General features: G+C 42.6%; 1 protein-coding gene across 6 annotated transcripts in view; it reads right to left on the reverse strand.

The window, feature by feature from the left end:
* The window catches only part of RTP4 (receptor transporter protein 4), a 163,764-nt gene that overhangs the window by 79,752 nt on the left and 65,061 nt on the right, over nt 1-18,951 (reverse strand). The window contains exons 2-4 of one of the 6 annotated variants that reach the window (XM_025876870.2): nt 8,965-9,107; nt 8,694-8,810; nt 6,898-7,083 (exon numbers count right to left, since the gene is read on the reverse strand). The exons of 2 other annotated variants lie outside the window; for them this stretch is intronic. In XM_025876870.2, the coding sequence (XP_025732655.1) occupies nt 8,740-8,810; nt 8,965-9,107 (214 nt within the window). In that variant the 3' untranslated portion in view covers nt 6,898-7,083; nt 8,694-8,739. Of the gene's footprint in view, nt 1-1,785; nt 1,897-6,897; nt 7,084-7,134; nt 7,172-8,693; nt 8,811-8,964; nt 9,108-18,951 lie in introns of those variants that run through there. 3 more of the 6 variants (XM_073895874.1, XR_012379173.1, XR_012379182.1) reach the window with 3 other exon arrangements.

Below are 18,951 nucleotides of genomic sequence, written 5' to 3' on the forward strand. Positions count from 1 at the left end.
AGGCATCCCTCAAACTCTTCTACTGACATAAGTGTAGGCAAAGGACTCCATTGCCTGTAGCTTTAATTTTGTAAGTGCAAAATGAGGACACTAAAATATACTCATATATCTAAGTAGTTGTGATCAAAAAACTGCATAATACTTTATAACAAGAATGCTTACACTCGAATGCTAGAAAATGTGAGAGGATTTTATAATGGATATATTTTAGATCAGGGCAATCTTTGAGAAGGATGTACTGCTGACTCATAACTAGCCCATGACACAGAACATTCTTGTGCCCAACCCCCAATTTATTTCCTTCTCTTTTTCCTTATAAGTCAAACATTAAAGCCCAAGATTTATACCATCCTGGAAAATATACCGATCTTGGGTTTAGGAACTACATTTTTGTGACTCTATTTTTGGATATATCTTTATTAAGTACAAATACATTACTCAGTAGGGACAACACATTGACTTGATTGCAGCCACTTCTGTTCTGGCAGAGGTGAGTTTGTGCGTACCTGACAGGTCACCCAATAGAAGGTGATAAAAAAGAGACCCAGGCTGCTATCAAGTCAGGAGAATGGCGTCTGCATTCTCTCTCTCTCCACCAGAGGTTAGTCATTTGCTCTTCTATGATGCTACAGCTGTCCTGTGGGCTAGCAGTGACTTTCAAAGCATAAGTTCCAGTCCCTGCCTTCTTGCCCTTGTGCAATGGTGGGCATTGAGGTCCCTACCTCTGTTCCTTGAGTCAAGCTTGGAGACCAGGAGTACACTAAGCATATCCGCCAGGAGAGGCTAAGGGTAGTTTCTCCTCCTTGGGCTTAGGAGGTACCTTGCTGAGGTAGGCTCTGGCCTGGCATTCTCCCCCACCTAAGTTACAGTCCTCACCAGCTTCCTGCTATCCTTGCTCAGTCAATATGAATAGACTTTTCTGCCCCAATTTCCATCTGAAACTGCAGGCTTATAGCCATTTTAACTAGGCCTAGACACTCTGTGCCTTGCCATTCTTCTCTTCTTGGGACACCAGATCCTGTCTCTCCTCCCTTCCCCCCGGCTAGTCCTGGGGTCCTGCTCAAAACAGCTCATCTGGACCACGCCGCCATGCTGCCGCACTTACCTGAGACTGCCTCACCACCATGCTCCTGCTTCACGCCCTACCTGTCAGACTGGATCTCTATTCTGGATCCACCAGCTCACCTGAACTGAGTTTCAACATTCCTGCGGATGATGCAGTTTGAGCCGTCAGCCACCTTGGTCAGTCAGCTCGCAAGTCAGAGAAGTTCCCATAGTCCTGGTCCTGCTGTGTGTTCTCCACCACTAGCTTCTCACAGGGGCCCTGAGGTGAGATCTCAAAAGATCTTACACAAAATCTGGCTTTGGGATCATTCTGACTCTTTGTGCAACTTTTTCTCAAACTTACTCTGACTTACTCTGACACACAAGCACCTCATTCTCACTGCTTTAAACATCCACCTCTTCTATGATGAAGATGAAGTGTCTTGGTATTGTCAACCCACATCTGTTTTGCACTTCACTCATAAGCATTGGGGAATTTGAATTTGAAGGGCAATTCAATACATTATCAATTCTGAGACATCCTGTTGTCAGGGTTCAATGAGCTTGCATCATATTTAAACTACTTAATGGAATGCTAATTTGATCTTGTCCAATCCTTTTATTGGGTGGAGCTGAGCAACTTCAGTGAGTTTAACACTTAAATATATCCTTCAAAGTACTGATGATAACAAAGGCCTACGCTGTGATTGCAAAGATCCATAGTGCCATCTGCATAAATACCTTTGCGATGAAGGGCTTTCCTGCAGAGGCTCAGCTGGATGATGTACCCTGTGGGCGTTTAATCTTCATGGAGAGCAGGTTGTGTGGCGATTCAGATTTCAGTCCTTCTTCCTTTGGTGTGAAATGCAATACTTCAGGTAAACCCATCAATGATTCAGCTTAGTGCCATTAAGTTTTTCTAACTATAACAAGGGATGATAATAACAGCTCCGAATACTGTGCTATTATTGAGTCACCATGCTACTATTTACCCTCTCCTAGGCTCAATTCACTCTTACGTAAAATGGAGGTATTGGGTAATATCTCTTAAGTCATTCCCACTCTAGTTTTTTGGGGGAGTCTATTGGCCTCCTTACTGAGCATCTTCTAAACTTCAATTTAACTCCAGACCAGTTTGTCTCTGAGTTAAACCAAGACATGTCTTCAGATTATTCTCAGTGACAAACTTTCAAATTCCAAACTCTTTATTCATTTCATAAAAATTATTTGACTTCAAATATATATAAGACTGAATTTGTTGCAGTTGTTAGAAAGTTACTGTGGAATTAAATATAATTATCTTTTTTTTTTAAAGATTTTATTTGAGAGAAAGGGTGAGTGAGAGAGAGAGAGAGAGAGAGAGAGCACGAGCAGGGGGAGAAGGAAAACAGGGAGCCTGATGTAGGGCTTGATCCCAGGACCCTGGGATCATGACCTGAGCTGAAGGCAGTTGCCTAACTGACTGAGCCACCCAGGTGCCCCATATAATTATCTTCAGTATCTGTTGCTTTGGGCCCCCTGAGATTAAGCCATCTCCCTCCTTCACAGAATAAACCTTCAGACCTGAAGACAATGCTATTGCTCCTCCAGGGAGAGTCACAAGAAGCAGAAGGCAAGGGAGACAAGCTCCATCTTAAACTCTGATCTGCACTGATGGGTTTACATTCTTCTTGATATGAAAGAGACTTTTGAAGTCCTATTGATGTAGTTTTGGAATATAGGTGAGGTTTGGTGGGGTGGGGTCCAGAGCCGATGACCAAGAAAGAATTCTTGAGATGTCTTTGGTACAAAAGGGTGGTTTTATTAAAGCCCAGGGACAGGACCCATAGGCAAGAAGAGCTGCTGCACCCGAGTTGGGGTTGTGAGGGGTGGCTGATTATATACTTGGGAGTTGGGGGAGATAAGGAAAAGGGAGGTTTCAAAAGGATTTTCATTTGTTAAAGAAGACTCACAGGATACAAGGGAGTCTTCTTTAATAACAAGTCCTTGTTATTGTCAAACTAAGGTTGTTTTTCCCTCTAGCTAGGCATTAACATTAAGATAGGAGCTTCCTGGAGGAACATTATACTCTGCCTACCTCAAGTATTTGTCAATGGACTGCGGGTTATAAGGACATTTATTTATCTACATTTCCTTCTGCCTTTGTTTCCCATATCACTATGATCCATTCTACCCCTTTATTTTACGGTAAGGAAACCAAGACTCAGAAAGGAGAAGTGAAGTAGTTAGAACATTGGTGATTAGAACTGAGGCACAAACATATACTTGGGTTCAAGAACTGGCTCTGCCATTTGTTCATTGTGCAACTCAATCAAATTATTCAATTTTTTATGCTTCGATTTCCTCATTTATAAAGTGGTTATAATTTTACCATTTTCATAGTTTTGTAAGGGTGGATGATTAAATGAAAATAAGCATGTAGTGGAGCCCCTAGCCTATTTTAAACACTCAATAAATGTCAAATATATTGATCACAGTGCTTTGGGACCAAACCCCCATCTCCTGCTCCCTTTGATTCTACAATTGGAATTTTGTTTTATGGATCTAGAGAGAAGCTAAGTGAAAAATGTCAGTGTCTTAAGTGTCAAGAATGTTGTTTTTCTTGAAACAAAACATCTAAAAACAAAAAAGAAGGTGAGACCAATGGCTAGACTTTAATACAAATAGTCTGAGCGTGAAGATTACTGACAAATTATTCATAATTGCAGAGGTTGCTGAAGGAGACATCAGGATAATCTTGCAGAATAGTTACAGAGGACAGAAGAGGACTGTGATAAATGAAGCATAGGATGTGCAGGATGTGGAGACAGATAGTGGTCCTGGCATGTGATTGGGGAACGGGAGTGCCGAGGGAGGTGTCTGGCACAGGCAGGCAATGGTGGTGACATCGGTCAGCAGTCTCTGGACCTTGGATACAGAAGTGGAGAGGGCACTAGAGCAAGAAGGCAGAGTTTCAGTCTTAAAGGTGTTCCAGACCTCAGGGTTGGTTTAAAAGTTCCAGTGGGGAAGTGTCCAATGACTGTTGACTGAGAAGTGGCCCTCTTCCACAGAGAAGGTCATCCTCCATGTACAAGCATTGGAGAAATATCCTTGAAGCAGTGAGGGGGAAAAAGACCACCTACTTGAGTAGCTAGAAAAGTGCATTGAATCTTGGTCTTAGATAAGGGCTCAAACATTATAGCCGGATTCTATACTTGTTCATCTGAAACAGAGAGATTCAGTGTGCTTTCCAGAGAGGCCAAGTGGGGCCAAGCCTGGGGCAAAATTTACAGACCACTGATATGGCATGGGGCTTGGTCAGAAGATTAAGGCAGAAAGACCATTTAGGGAGCATGGACCTAAGCAGGCAGTCTTGATGCCAAGTGCTCTGCACTCCTGTCATGGGAAGACTTAAATTCCCACCACCCCTTCAGTGATAGGATTTTGGCCTTTGGGCTCAGATATGAGACTAGGTCAGTAGGGGGCTAGGTCAATAGAGTGCAAGAAGGTCAAGGACAGCAGCTGCAAAGACTAGAGAAGTGGTGAGCAGTACAACTTGTTGAAACTCTTTCCCCACATATCTCGCACATATCTCTGTTGCAACGACCATTATAATCTACCATGACTATATATCCCTGCCTGGTTCTCTAGATGACAAAATACTTAAGGCAGAGATTTTGAAAGACAGTAGTTAAGAACATTCACTCTGGAGCTCTACAGCATGGACTCCCCCTCCAGCCCTACCAGTCACTAACCATGTGACATCAGGCAAGTTTCTTACTCTTTCTAGGTCTCAGTGTTCTCATCTGTGATCCCTCTTACTGATGCATTGACAATTACATTAGTTAACAAAGCAGTTACGCAGTGTCTAACATACAGTGAATGTAATGTAAGTAAATAAATAAAAGTTTACTTCCATCCCCAGCTCTTGGTATGGTGCTCATTTTCAGTGTTTGGTAAATGATGGTTGAAGTGAAAAATTAAATGACGAGGCTAGGCATTTTGCCAAGTGGTGGTTGGAACTCTAAAGTCCTGGCCTATGATCTGTGACCTCACCTTGACCCAAGACACCAGCACCATGGCGTGCTGAATTGGATGAGATGGCCCCAGTACCCAGCCGTGGATGCAGCAGAGTGGTCACCAGGAATTAAGAAGACACAGGAATGTTTAATCCTGTGAATTAATAATAATAATAACCCTGTGATTTATTCCATCCCATCAGGCTGCCTCAAGAGACAATGACTGCCGGTACCCCAGCTCCTACCCCACCCACCTTCTTTCCTTATCAGGCTCCAGGTGCAGGTGCAGATAGAATGACAAGGGCCCTCAGAGGAGACTCTCTGCAGGCACAGCCTCTTGAGCGCAGAAAGGATTCACAATGAAAGAGTGAGTATAAATCTGGAAAGTGAGGAGGATAGACACCAGTAAAAGCTGAGGCACAAAGCACAAGAAAGCTGACCCCGGGGCTACTGAAAGGGAGGCTTCACCCTCCTTCCAGGACTTTGTTCTCTGAGGTATTTCCTTGGGTTTTCCCTCACCCACTCCCCACCCCCAACTTTTCCCCTTCCTGCTTCCCTCCAACATATGCCAACTACCAACATCAACAGCATGGCTTCTTGTCCAAATGTGACTTAATTCCAAGAGACAAAGCCTCAGCTGCCCCTCTATTTCAGATGGGGATCATAACTCCCACTTCCTGGGGCTCTAGGGAGGATAAAAAGACAGTGTGGGGGAGAAAGTATTTTGAAGAGTGTTTAATGTACAAATGCAGCACAAATTATTTAAAATTGTGCCATTTATGTGGCCAATAAGTTGGTTTTATTTTACTATTTTATTTTATTTTATTTTTGGAATTAATATCCCTGCCCAACACAGACCATGAATTATCTTTTGGAGGGTTTGTATAAAACTGACAAAGTTCAGCTGCTTTTTGAATCAGGGTACATAGATCTAGATATTAACTGAGTCAACTTTACAAAGCACTTCTAAAGGTTTCTTATACTGGTAAGCATTATGTAATAAAGGCTGATAGGTGTGTGGAAATGACAGCACAGGGGAGAGTTCTGGACCACACAGAATGTTATCTGGAAAGTTTTGTGGCTCCTACACAGGACTCTAGATCTGGCTTTATATTTCTGTTTCCTCATTATTTAAATGCTGATATTTATGTTTATCCTGCCTACTTCATACATAGGGTAGTGTTGAGAATCACAGTAGAGATGTTAGTTGGTGTGTGTGCTTTATAAACTGTAGTATACTTGACATATTTTAGAAATTACTCATGGTGTGTGTCAATGTTGGTATGCTGTTCCACCTGTTCATTTCTTTTCAAATATTTCTATCCCTTCCTCTCTCTTTCCCTCTCTCCTTCTTGCAGTTGGAACATAAAATATCAATCACGGTGATTAATCAATTTCTAAACAACCTTCTAATATTTGTTTTAAAATGTAACTTATAATTACTAGGTTTGAAAATAGTAGAGATGTGCACACACACACACACACACACACACACGCACACACACACACATTTTAAAGCTCTGATACTTGCCATCCAAAAGGAATCAAACATTTAGCCTGAGCACTGAAATATCTGACCTGGAGCATTTATTCTGACCTGCAATGTTACTGGACTTGATCAGCTGAGTTGGGAATAGTAGAAGTTAGCCCTTAACAGGATTAGAAAGATTATCTAAGACTTTGCTTCACAACCTGCATGTTGAAGTCTGTATTGGTTTTTCAGACACTGAACCTACTGTGACCTTCTGCTGCCCAGCAGAATAGCTTCCTCAAGTTTCTTTATTTAGAGTTGAGTCGGACTGTACTTAGAACAGCAGTTTGCCCCTATCCTGGTTGCTCTTTCTAGGAGGGATGAATGTGATTCAAGGTTGGATGAGAAAAGTATGACTTCCATCACAGGCTGTTGACACTAGTCAAGCTTCAATGCACAGCATGACATTGAACTGGACAATGGAACACCAGCCCGATCCCAGTGCTGCCATTACATAGCTGTGTGAACTTGGAAAAGTCACATGGACTCTCTGAACTTCAGTGTCTTCATCTGTGCAATGGAAAAAACAGCATCAGCATCACCTACTTCAGGTTTGCTCTCCATCTCATATGTGATCCTGTCGTTTGTTAACCAGGCCCTGCAGACAAACCCAAAGGTCTATGAAAACACCTGGACTTTCTAATAAAGGAAGTGATGGCTTTATCACCTGCGGGGGGAATATTCATAATGTAAAATTCAGTTTTCAGAGAATTTGAGGGCAATTATTTTTTCTACGATTTTATTTATTTATTTGACAGGGAGAGACACAGCGAGAGAGGGAACAGGAGCAGGGGGAGTGGGAGAGGGGGAAGCAGGCTCCCCGCGGAGCAGGGAGCCCGATGTGGGGCTCGATCCCAGGACCCTGGGACCATGACCTGAGCCGAAGGCAGACGCTTAATGACTGAGCCACCCAGGTGCCCCGAGGGCAATTATTGATTAGTTTGGTCCTTGATATCAGATAGAATTATTGCCTGAAACGAGAAGCATGTTTTCACCTTTTCTCAAACTTTGCCTGAGAATCAAAACTGTAGTTCCCTTTGAGATTTTTCATGTATTTCATGCATTGAGGATAACTACAAGGTCGCAGATTTCTGGGGACACAATTATGAGTAACAAGGAAAGTTTCCTGAAGCTTGAAAGATATAGTAGCCCTTGTCCCAGACTTTGACAGAGCTGTGGCAGGTGGTTTTCTGCCCTTTGAGTCAGATGTCCAGGTCATTCATTCCCTCTGGAAAACCCAGTAAGAAAGTGGTTTTCTGGGGTGCCTGGGTGGCTCAGTCAGTTAAGCGTCTGCCTTTGGCTCAGGTCATGATCCCAGGGTCCTGGGATCGAGCCCTGCATCAGGCTCCCTGCTGGGCGGAGACCCTGCTTCTCCCTCTCCCTCTGCCTGACACCCTTCCTACTTGTGCTCTCTCTCTGTCAAATAAATAAATAAAATCTTTAAAAAAAAAAAGTGACTTTCCTGCAGGATCCACAAAGCTTCCTTTCCTGGGCTTCCAGTTGTATAACACTGTCCTCAAGAGACTTCCTCTCTAGGGCTGCCTGGGTGGCTCAGCCAGTTGAGGGTCTGACTCTTGGTTTCAGCTCAGTTCATGATTTCAGGGTTGTGGGATCAAGTCCCGCATAGGCCTCCACACTCAGGAGTTTGACTAAGATTCTTTCCCCTTCCCTCTGCCTCCCACTCTGCCACCCCCCCACACACACACACACTTGCTTGCTCAAATTCTCTCTCTATATATAATAAATAGGTAAATAAAATCTTTTTTTAAAAAGAGAGAGAAACTTCCTCTCTAGCACTGCATTTGCTTCTTGCTCCTCTGGTTCTGGGTGCCACACTAAGTATACTTGCTAGGCATGCACCTGCCAGGAGCTCACATCACCCGGGAGGGACATATCCATAGCCAAGTATGACCTTCTGGCTACAGTGACAAATGTCTATACAGACATAACTGGGATCACAGAAGGGACTGATAGTGAGTATGTTGAATAATAACCACAGTCACTCTTCATCCCCTTCAGCTTGTTTTGGATTCCTTTCTCAGCCACCTCTCTCTGCCTCTCCTGCTTAAGCCCCAAGACAACCCTTAAGAAGAAAATCTAACAAAACAGATGTTACTCACTTTTGGAATCAAAAGAACTGTGTTTGAATTCTGATTCTATACATCACTAGCTCTGTAAGCAGAGACAATTCCTCCCAACTTCTCCAGGTCTCAGATTCTGCACCCACAAAATGTCAACTGTAAAGATTAAATATGAAAACAGTAAAAACTCCTGGCCCATGATAGGAACTCAATAAAGCCTAAAACAGCAATAATAAAGTGATCCTCCAGAATCCCAGCATTAGAGTCTAACAACCCCTTTCACATGCAAGAAATAATAGGAACAGCTTACCCATCGTCCATAAGAGATGAATTGATGCTTGCATCAGCCCTTTGTAAACAGACTGATCGATGGAGCCAGTGATCAGGAAAATTAAATTCCACTGAATACACATCGCTGTCTGCCTGGCATCATCATATTTCAATGAAGCAAAACTGTAAATAGTGGGAGGCATTTCTGATGAGCTATGTGTTTGGAAATAGGGGATTTTGAAATGTCATTTTGAGCTCAAATTAATCAAATTTTGAGCAACCGAATTTGGAGAAACAAGTTCAGTAGCATCTAAGTGGTTATTGAAAGAGAATTCTGTCTGAACCACAAAATGGCCACAGATAGGACAAATTCTTTGGTGCTCCCTTTGACCTTAAGAAAAAGCCTATATTAATGTGCTTTCCATATTGTTCATTCTCCAGACACTTATTTAGAGCATACCACAGGCCAAGAATTGTGCCAGGCACTAGGGAAACTCAGCTGCAATGAAGATAGGCCCTGCCATCAGAAAACTCCCAGGTTAGTGGGCAGAGAGGATGCTCAGATAGAATCCAGATAGCAGATAAGATTACTGTGCCCGTTGGAGTCTGGTCAAACCTGGCCTCCACCCATTTTCCATGACCTGTGATATTCCAAAACTCTTCCTAAAATTTCCATTAGAATCTTCTGCTTATTTCTTGTCTCTATGCCAGTGCCATGTGGCCTGTCTTTTCCTCAATCCCCTGGACTTAGGCCCTTTAGCAGTGCCCTGAGAAATCTACTCTTACCAATTATTTCATAATGACTTATAGATTTTACTCAGGATTTTAAGGAAATCATGGTGTGGGTCACATCACAGAGTTGATGACCTCCTTTTTTCTCTCCGGGGTATTAAACAATTGCTCTTACATTTGAGCAAGGTAGTTCTGACCTGTTTTACATCCCTCTCAGTATAAACTTCTGCCCTAAGCACTCATAATTTTTCTAAATAAGTGGTTTCCTTCCCAGAAGAAGTTCTGATGACTGTCATCACTATAACATCTTCCCCTCTCCTTATATATATAGGACATTATAATACATGATATCAATGCTATTACAGAAGTCAAGAATAAGGAGTCTTTCTACCTCGACGTGGGAAGGTCAGAGGTGGCCTTCCAGAGGAGGAGGGTTTTGCATGAGCTCTGGCAGAATAAATAGGCAGAGGTTGGGAAAACACTCTAGTGGGAGAAAATGGCAAAGTTTGAAAGTCATTGGCATGATTCTATCTGCTTTCCCCAGTCTCAAGACAAAGTAATGTTATCTGAGGGCTACAGTGTTATGTCCTTGAAGTTTGGACAGAGTGGTGGGTTGGACATTAATGCCAAATAGAGCCAAGTAAGAGGCATCTGTGGATCAGGAAGAATGACCAGAAAACCAGAAAATCTGCTGATGAAACCAGCCAAAAATTTTGAAAGAAGGGAAATATCCAAATAGAAGGCATGGGATGGAAACTAGGTGAAGGAGATTTGAAGGGAAGATGGGACAGAGGATCTAGAGAAGTGGTTCTCAACTTAGCTATACACTGAAATCCCCTGGCAAGCTTCCAAAAACCCCATGCCAAAGACCACCCAGACATCTGACTTAGTTGTTCTGGGGTGTGGCCTGGACATCAGGATGGTTGAGGGCTCTCCATGTAATTGAAATATGCTGCCAAAGTCAAGAGCCTCTGCTCTAGGGAATATTACCCAAAGGTGGTGCTAATAACAGAAGCAGCTTACTGCTCCCTCCACTGTGCTTGGAGGTGAGGGTAAGGAAGAGGAAATAGAAATCTTCAGAGTGTAAGGATAATCTGGACTTTTTTGAGAGCCATGAACCAGGAGAAGTCAGATTTTCAACTTAAAACACAATCCAATGCGACATTTTTCAAAGTGTGACTATTGAACCACATCTCCAGAGTCACTGGGGGTACCCGCTAAAGATGCATATTTCAGAGCTCCATGTCAGAATCTCTTAAAGGGAGAAGGAACTGAGAATCTGCATTTTTTAGTAAACTCTATAGGTGATTTTTATGCACATGAGGGTTTAGAAATCACTGTTGTATAGCGGGTAATTGGTATATTTTATATTGCAGCAGTTAACGAATGACACCAAGAGTAATGGCACTTTTCACTAGCACATACTATGTTCAAATGCTGTTTACATAGATTATTCCATCTTGTCCTTAGATGGACACTTTTTTTTTTTCCTTAGATGGACACTTTAAAGTAAATATTGCTATCTTGGCTTTACAGATGAGGAAACTGAGGATCAGGGAAGTTAAATAACTTGCCCGGAACAACGGAGCTAGTGAGGGGACAAACCCAGTCTTAAAGCCATCATTTTACTACAAAGCCCTTGCTGTGCTTTTTTCCCATTTTCCTCTGCCCTGACCTCTCCCCAAAGGCAGGGATTCTATCTTTCATGGTCAGACGGTTCCCAGGTATTCTGCCTACCTGCTTCATTCCTGCTGCTACCAATTGCCTAGATGGGTGTCTATTACCCTGCAGCAGTGGTGAAATGAGAGGAAACCCAGACCTGGAGTCAGAAGACTATCCGTACCTTGGTGCTGCAGCATGGTTTGGGTAAGGCACTTTGCTCATTGGAGCATTTACTCAGAAATCAAAATGTAACTCACCGTGTTCTCCAGATACAACTCTTCACCCCACTTCTCTAAACTTGCTCATATAGCCTGAAGTGGGGTTGAGCCCACTCCTCCTCTTGAATCAGTCCACTTCATTAGCAATGCCTCTTAGCCAAGGTCCTGTTGGAGCGGGGGGGAGGGGGGGTGCGGGGGTATTCTTTTTCCTCCTCTAGCCTTACTGAGGCTACATCAGATCAGTGACTCCCGCACTGATGGAATGCTACCTGCTCTTGGGAGTGGGAGAAACCCCCTCTCTAGTTACTCCCCTTACCAAAGACAGGAGACCCTGACTATCCAGAGTCAGGACATTTAATGAGTCCAGTTTACTTGTGGCCTGGCTTACTGTACCTTAAACAAGCAGCACCTTGTGCTGTGTTCTTTCTTGTTTTTTTTGCCTGAAATGCAGGCAAAGCTTTGGCCCAGGCCAGACTGGCCAGTTTTGTTGGTCTTTAACGTCCCTCTTGGGCCCAGTTTTCTCTCTTTCTAAGCACCAAATCCCTGATAGAGATTTGGTGCTTAGAAAGGCGGTTAATAGGCCTAACTGATGTCCTCCAAATCAGCGTTTAACAGAAAACTCCTTATCAGGGATTATCAGGCCATAGCCTCAGTGGTACGCAAGGTGGCGGTTTTGTGGCCATGCTGCTGCAGTTTACTGTGTGCTCAACAACACCCAAGAACCCTGTGCTGAAGACAAGAGTCAGGCATTCCTGGGTCTTGGGCCAAAATACCAGCATAATAGAGCCAAGGCTTCCCTCTTTACTTCTAACATGCCTCCATGCTCTCGTTCACCAAGTCCCCAAGTCCCATTTTGACTGCCGAATAGATGTTGTTCCTTTTTTTATCTCCCCCTTATCCACATACCAAGCCAGTGCTGTACACAGCAAGTGCTCAATGCTATACTTAAATAATGTCCAATCCCACTAACAACTTCAGTGAACACACACACACACACACACACACACACACACACACAATCAAAGGACAAAACAACAACAACAAAAATGATGCTAAGGGAATTTGGTCCTCAGGCTGTCATTTCTTAAATGGCTGATTTGGGATGATTAAAATCATGAGGAGTCCAAAAGTGGAAGAATTCGTCATGTTTGACGTTGGCACATTTTAACCAATTTTAAAAATTGCTTCCGCATCAGCAATGTGGCCAATTTACATGTACTTAGGTAATGAGGAAGAAAATATGCAGACACTGAATGTGAGAAGGAGAATAACCATGAGGGAGGGCAGGGAAGAAGCCATCCCAAAAGGAGGAGAAAGAAATGAGGAAAAGAGAGAAGGCAAAAGATTTAAGACGAAAGAGAGAATGACTAGTGAAAGTAAAGACAACAGAGTACATAAACATCCTCCTTATTCAAATTTAGAATGTCAGAATAGTAGGTGAAGTTTAGATTCCCGATGTATGCAGGAAAAAACCAAGCCAAAGAGGAAACAGACCACCAGCGGCCACAGTCGGTGTGAGGGCTGGAGTGCAGGTCTCCTTCCCCCAAGTCAGGCTGATTCCGTGGTATGTCATCACTTCCTGTTCACTGTGATCAATCCCCCACATGTAGTAGGCACATAAGAACTGCTTGTGCAGGGGAGCCTGGGTGGCTCAGTCGTTAAGCATATATCTTTGGCTCAGGTCATGATCCCAGCGTCTTGGGATCCAGCCCTGCATTGGGCTCCCTGCTCAGCAGGGAGGTCTGCTTCTCCTTCTTCCACTCCCCCTGCTTGTGTCCCCTCTCTCGCTGTCTCTCTCTATCAAATAAATAAATAAAATCTTTAAAAAAAAAAAAAAAGAATTGCTTGTGCAATGAAGAAGTGTAGTGCATCATGTTGACCTGGTCAGAAACCATTTGTATTGTTGTTGGTTTATTGGTTTTTATTTTTCAAGGTGAAGAATTTTGAAATCTGTATGTTTTAATGTTCCTCCACCATGTTGTCCTGTGTTTTGATTATCAGGTACCCCCACCCTACTCCATATGACAGCCTTCCTAACCTCCCAAAGATCTTATTTGTTTCTCCCTTTATACCTGGTGGTGGTCACATTTACCCTGTAGTGCTCTCTCCTCTTTGTCTCATCTCTAAGCCCTTTGAGATAAGGGATCTCATCTTAGCTGTGATAAAGTATCAATGGCATTGAATTAGCAGATGGGGTTGAGAGCCAACTTTGTTTGACTTTATTAAATCTGAAGGTCAGTTTCCCCATCTGTAAAATGCTGGTAAGTAGTTCCTGGATGCTCCACCTCAGAGGACGCCTCTAGAATCCTCTTGCAATGTTGTGAAGTGTTACAGCAGTGCGGTTCTAGAAATGGGAAGATTGTGGCTGCTGTTGATGTCTGTCTCCCTCATAGCTCTTGGCATCTAGCTTTACCTAGGGTACCACCCTGCAGACACATGTTTCTTGGATGAATAACATAGCAATCACATTAGCATCTTCTATTTTAAATCAGCCCCTTCTCCTTCCAAAATTAACAGAATCTTCTGTTTTCTAGAGCTTTAGAGATGACAAAACTTCATTTTGAATTTCTTTTTGAGTTCTCAAAACTTCTTATGAATCTTTTTGAGTCATTCAATTCTCTTTGCATAGTTCTTGGACAAGAATCATGGGTCAAGCTCCTCCAGAGACCCTGGGTCTATACACAAGACTAGGGTATATACACACCCAGGCATTTGACATGCCCTATCTAATTGGGAGGCTCACTATGACAATGTAAGAGAAACACTATTACTAGTGTCATTTACAGATGAGAAAAATGAGGTATAGAACTTAAAATTTTGCCCGAGATGATTTTCCTGTCCATATGGCAAATTATAAGATACATGGAATACAAAACACCAAGATCTATCCCAATTCCCCTGACAACTATATTATATCATTTGGAGACATTGATTTGGCTAGTAAAAAAGGCTAAAAAATCAAGAAGCCCATGTCTTTTTATACCCCCTCTGAAGGCTGATTTACAGTCATAAGAGTTGTGGAATCTTGTCATCCCATGTCTTCCTGGCCTGTTGGTGGAATTGACAACATCTTCATTGTCTGCCTTCATGGGAAATCCAGTCGTTTTCTTGGAAAAACCTTTGAAGTACTGCCCTCAGTCAAAGAGGAATAGAAAAATCTGCTAACCAGCTATGTTTCCCATTACTGCTATAATAAATTACCACAACTTAGTGGCTTTAAAATAACACACATTTTTTTCTCTTGCACTTCTGGAGTCAGTTTCAATTCAAGGTGTTTGCAAGACTGCACTCCCTCGGGAGGCTCTAGGGAATGATCTGTCTCCTTGCTTTTTCTAGCTTCTAGTTCTGCATCTCTTGCTTTCCTCTGTCTGTGTCCCCTTTATTTTCAAAGCACATTACTCCAATGTCTGCTTCCATTGCCATATGGGCTTCTCCTCTCTGTAGTCAAAACTCCTTCTGCCTCCTCTTATAATAACACTTGCGATCACACTCAGGGTCCAGTTGGATAATCCAGGATGATCTCCCCATCTCAAGATCCTTGATTTAAACACAACCACAGTCTTTTTTTTTTTGGCCTAAGGTAACATTCACAATTTGCAGGGATTAGGACCTGGATATCTTTGTCAGTCATCATTCAGCCTACCACACCAGCCTGGGGAGATTTAGAGTAAAAGAATATGCCACAGGGCGCCTGGGTGACTCAGTTGCTTTAGCGACTGCCTTCGGCTCGGGTCATGATCCTGGAGTCCCGGGATCGAGTCCCACATCGGGCTCCCTGCTCAGCGGGCGGTCTGCTTCTCCCTCTGATCCTCTTCCCTCTCGTGCTCTCTGTCTCTCATTCTCTCTCTCTCAAGTAAGTAAATAAAATCTTTAAAAAAAAAAAGAATATGCCACATATGTGTTGCAGGAATCCTTAAGCCTCAAGATTTACATTAAAATGTTTCTGGGATCATGATATCTCTGGGGCACTCAGCAAAAGCAAATGCAAAACTTTCTCTAGAGCAATATTTCCACACCCCATATTGCATTGAATTCCCAGCCCATATCGCACTGAACTCCCAGCCACTCCCATATTGTCATTGAAAATGTGCTTGCACTCAAAAATCACAAAATTTACAAGGGAAAAAAAAAAAGCAGAGCACACATACACAACACACAGGAGGATTTGCACATCAAGAATTTAGGATAAAGCCATCTAAAGGGAGATTATAAGAAGTTGAAAATGATTAAAGATGTGAAATTTATAGTCAGACTGTAAGGAAAAAATAAGGCTCCATGACAAAAAGAAAAGGCAGATTTGAGAAAGAAGCGAATGTAAATCATTGAAGTTGAAACCATGATGGTTCAGAGAACAGAGTAGATGCAGTAGCAGACAGAACTAGTGCCTGGAAGACAGATTTAGCACGTTAACTAGAATGCAGTCCGCCATCTTTTAAGGGGTTCACAGAGAAGGGAGAGAGTCAACATTCCGTGAGAAAATGGCTGACAATTTTCCATGGTTGAAGGAAAACCTAAACCCTCAGATTAGAGATTTACAGCACATCCAGAGTAGTAAGAAGAAAAAATGAATCCACACCTATGTACTTTGAAATAAAAGCACTGAACTGAAGGATTAATGCTTTTAGATATACTCTTAGTCACAACTTCACATTTCCATACCTCTCCAGTCAGGTCTCTCCATTTTGATTTGCTCCCTGAATCATAGAGGTGAAAGGAAACTGGGATCATCTCACCTAAACCTTTTATTTTATTAAGGGGAAACTGAGGCCCAGAGAGGCAGCATGGTTTTCCCAAGATCACTCCAGAAGCTCAAGCCAACAGAAATCTGGTATCCCAAACTCTAACTCAGCTGTTTCCAGAAGCTCTGAGGCTTTATCTGCCTCTCCACGGTGGTCTAAGGACAAAGGAGAGAATGCCCACAGTGGGGAAGTCACCAAAATAGACAAGGACAATCTATTAGCATTAAACACTGGCTAAATGAGACCCAATATTATCCTTTATTAAGTCAAGCTGAGAAGTTGAACGCAGGGGATGTTTTATATGTCAGCACCGTAGCCATTATGAATGGACTGATTAACAAGTAAACAAATACTAGGAAATCAGGCCTGTTTTGATCCTTCAAATTCACAATAACACCCTGTTAACATGAACTTCAAGTATTAACACTAATAACCACACTAATCACAGGGATGAAAACTTCAAATTAATTCAAATGCTGCTCAATAGACCATCACTGTGTCCTCACTGCTTGTTCCTTTTCTATCTGTTCAGATCTCTATGCAGTAATTAAATCCATTAAAATGTAAAACTAGCTTTTGTTCTCAAGGGGAAAAATGAAAAAGGGAGCTGAGTAACATCCCTGGAGATGGACGTGTGTCTTCTCAGAACTTCATTATATCCAAATTCTTGGCCCTTTTCTTCTGAAACAGCACCTCTCCCATGCGGGGATCCTGCTGCCAGATGGGGTCCATGGTATTTCTTATCAAGAAAGAAGATGTGGCCTAATGAAGAGGATGAGAGCAGGACGAAGAGAAGACTTATACTGACATCCTGGCTCTGCCTTGAATAGCTGTAAGATCTTGGTTTTATAAAGCATGTTGTTTTCTCTGGCCTTCATTTTCCCTATTTGTGAAATAGGAATGATATCTGCTTTCCGAGGCAGACTGAAGGAGTTAAAGGAGATGATAAAAATGAAGGTGCTTTGTAAACCCTAAAGTATTTTGCAAAGTGAGTTATTATTCCCCAGAATGCTCTGAAGCTCACAGGAACTTCAATTTATTCTTTAAGTGAGGTGTGGGAACACCGTGCAGTGTGAGAAAACAAGGTGTATGCATGGTTTACACTGACTTATTAAAGGATACATCTTAAAAGAGGATGTAATCATGATTCGCATACAGATAGAAAATGAATATATGCCAAAGATTTTATTTAGTTCATTAATTAATGAGGAAACCAGTAGATGTTGCAGTGAATCCAAAAACAAACTCACAGGGTCACATAGTTTTAGTCAAACATGGAAAGCTGAAATGACTTTATAAAAAGATGCAAAAGTGCTCACAATAATCAATTGCATTCCATTAGACTAAATTTGCATTTCTGTGGACAGGAATTATTTGCATTACTACCCACATTCTACAGCTTCATTTCTATCTGTACAGAGCCATCAAATAGCCTGGTCAAAGACAAGGAGAGTCAGAAATAACCTAGGTGGGTGAGCTAACCATTAAATATGAAAGGCTTTCCCAATTTTTCCTTACAGACCCTTGACTGAAAGAATCCCAACCCCACTCAAAGTAGCTGCTCAATGCCGACTGTACAAACCTTAGATAAGCAGGGGGAAAACCCTGGGCTGGGCTCCAGTATACCTATCTCAGCTGTCCTGGATCACCAAAAATGTACTGTGTGAGATAACCTTGGCCAAACTTCCTCTTTTATCCAAGCCTCAGTTTACCTTTCTGAAAAATGAGTGCATTAGACCAGTTGACTATTGGCCCATGCCAATGAGAGTGCAGACGGAAAAATGCTGTCTGCAGTTGAGACAGTTTTACCCCCCAAGAGGGTCTGAACGGAGAAATAACATCGTGTGACTCTCCAACTGCTTTACCTCCTAAAACACACTTGTTTAGAAAGACAAACAGAATAGGAATTGTCCAAGAAAGACAATGGAAAGAGTATGTATGCACACTATCTGAGGTGGTTAATTTTATGTCAACTTGGCAGGTGTTTTTGGAAGAGGTGAACAATTAATCAGTGAACTTTGAGTAAGGAGATTGCTCTCCATAATGTGGGTGGGTCTCACCCAATCACTTGAAAGTCTGTGTAGCACAGAAAGACCAGTCTCCTGGAGCAAGAGGGAATTTTCTATCAAACTACCTTCAGAGTTCATCTGCACTATCAGCTCTCCTGGGTCTTGAACCTGCTGGTCCACACTGTAGAATTTGGACTCAGCAGCCTCCATAACTGTGTGAGCCAATTCTTTATAATAAATCTATTTCTTTCTCTCTCTCTCTCTCTCTCTCTCTCTCTCTCTATATATATATATATATATATATATATATATATCATCTTATTGGGTTTTTTGGGGGGAGAATTCCAACTAACACATTACCCATTACCCAAATGGGAGTCTCCACAGAGGTAGTGGGTCATTTTGACTCCACTCATGGGCACTCCATAAGGCCTCAGGAAAGAACTTCCCAATGAGAACCTGGGAATCCTGGTCTGTGGGAGGGAGCAAGTCCTGGTCAGTGGCCCCTGTGGCCAGGGAGGGCATCCTGTGGAACCTGGCATTCCCAATGGGAGGTTTCAGCTCTGATTCAGAACCACCACCCCCTCTCCAGGGCAGGAGTCATATCAACAGACATTCCTGGTGTTCCTGACAAGTGAGCTATGAGAAAATTTGGGGGAACTTGAGA

This window comes from Callorhinus ursinus, unplaced genomic scaffold (genome assembly GCF_003265705.2).
Source record: "Callorhinus ursinus isolate GAN/ISIS: 27379988/994484 unplaced genomic scaffold, GSC_fseal_2.0 scaffold1, whole genome shotgun sequence".
Classification (NCBI taxonomy): domain Eukaryota; kingdom Metazoa; phylum Chordata; class Mammalia; order Carnivora; family Otariidae; genus Callorhinus; species Callorhinus ursinus.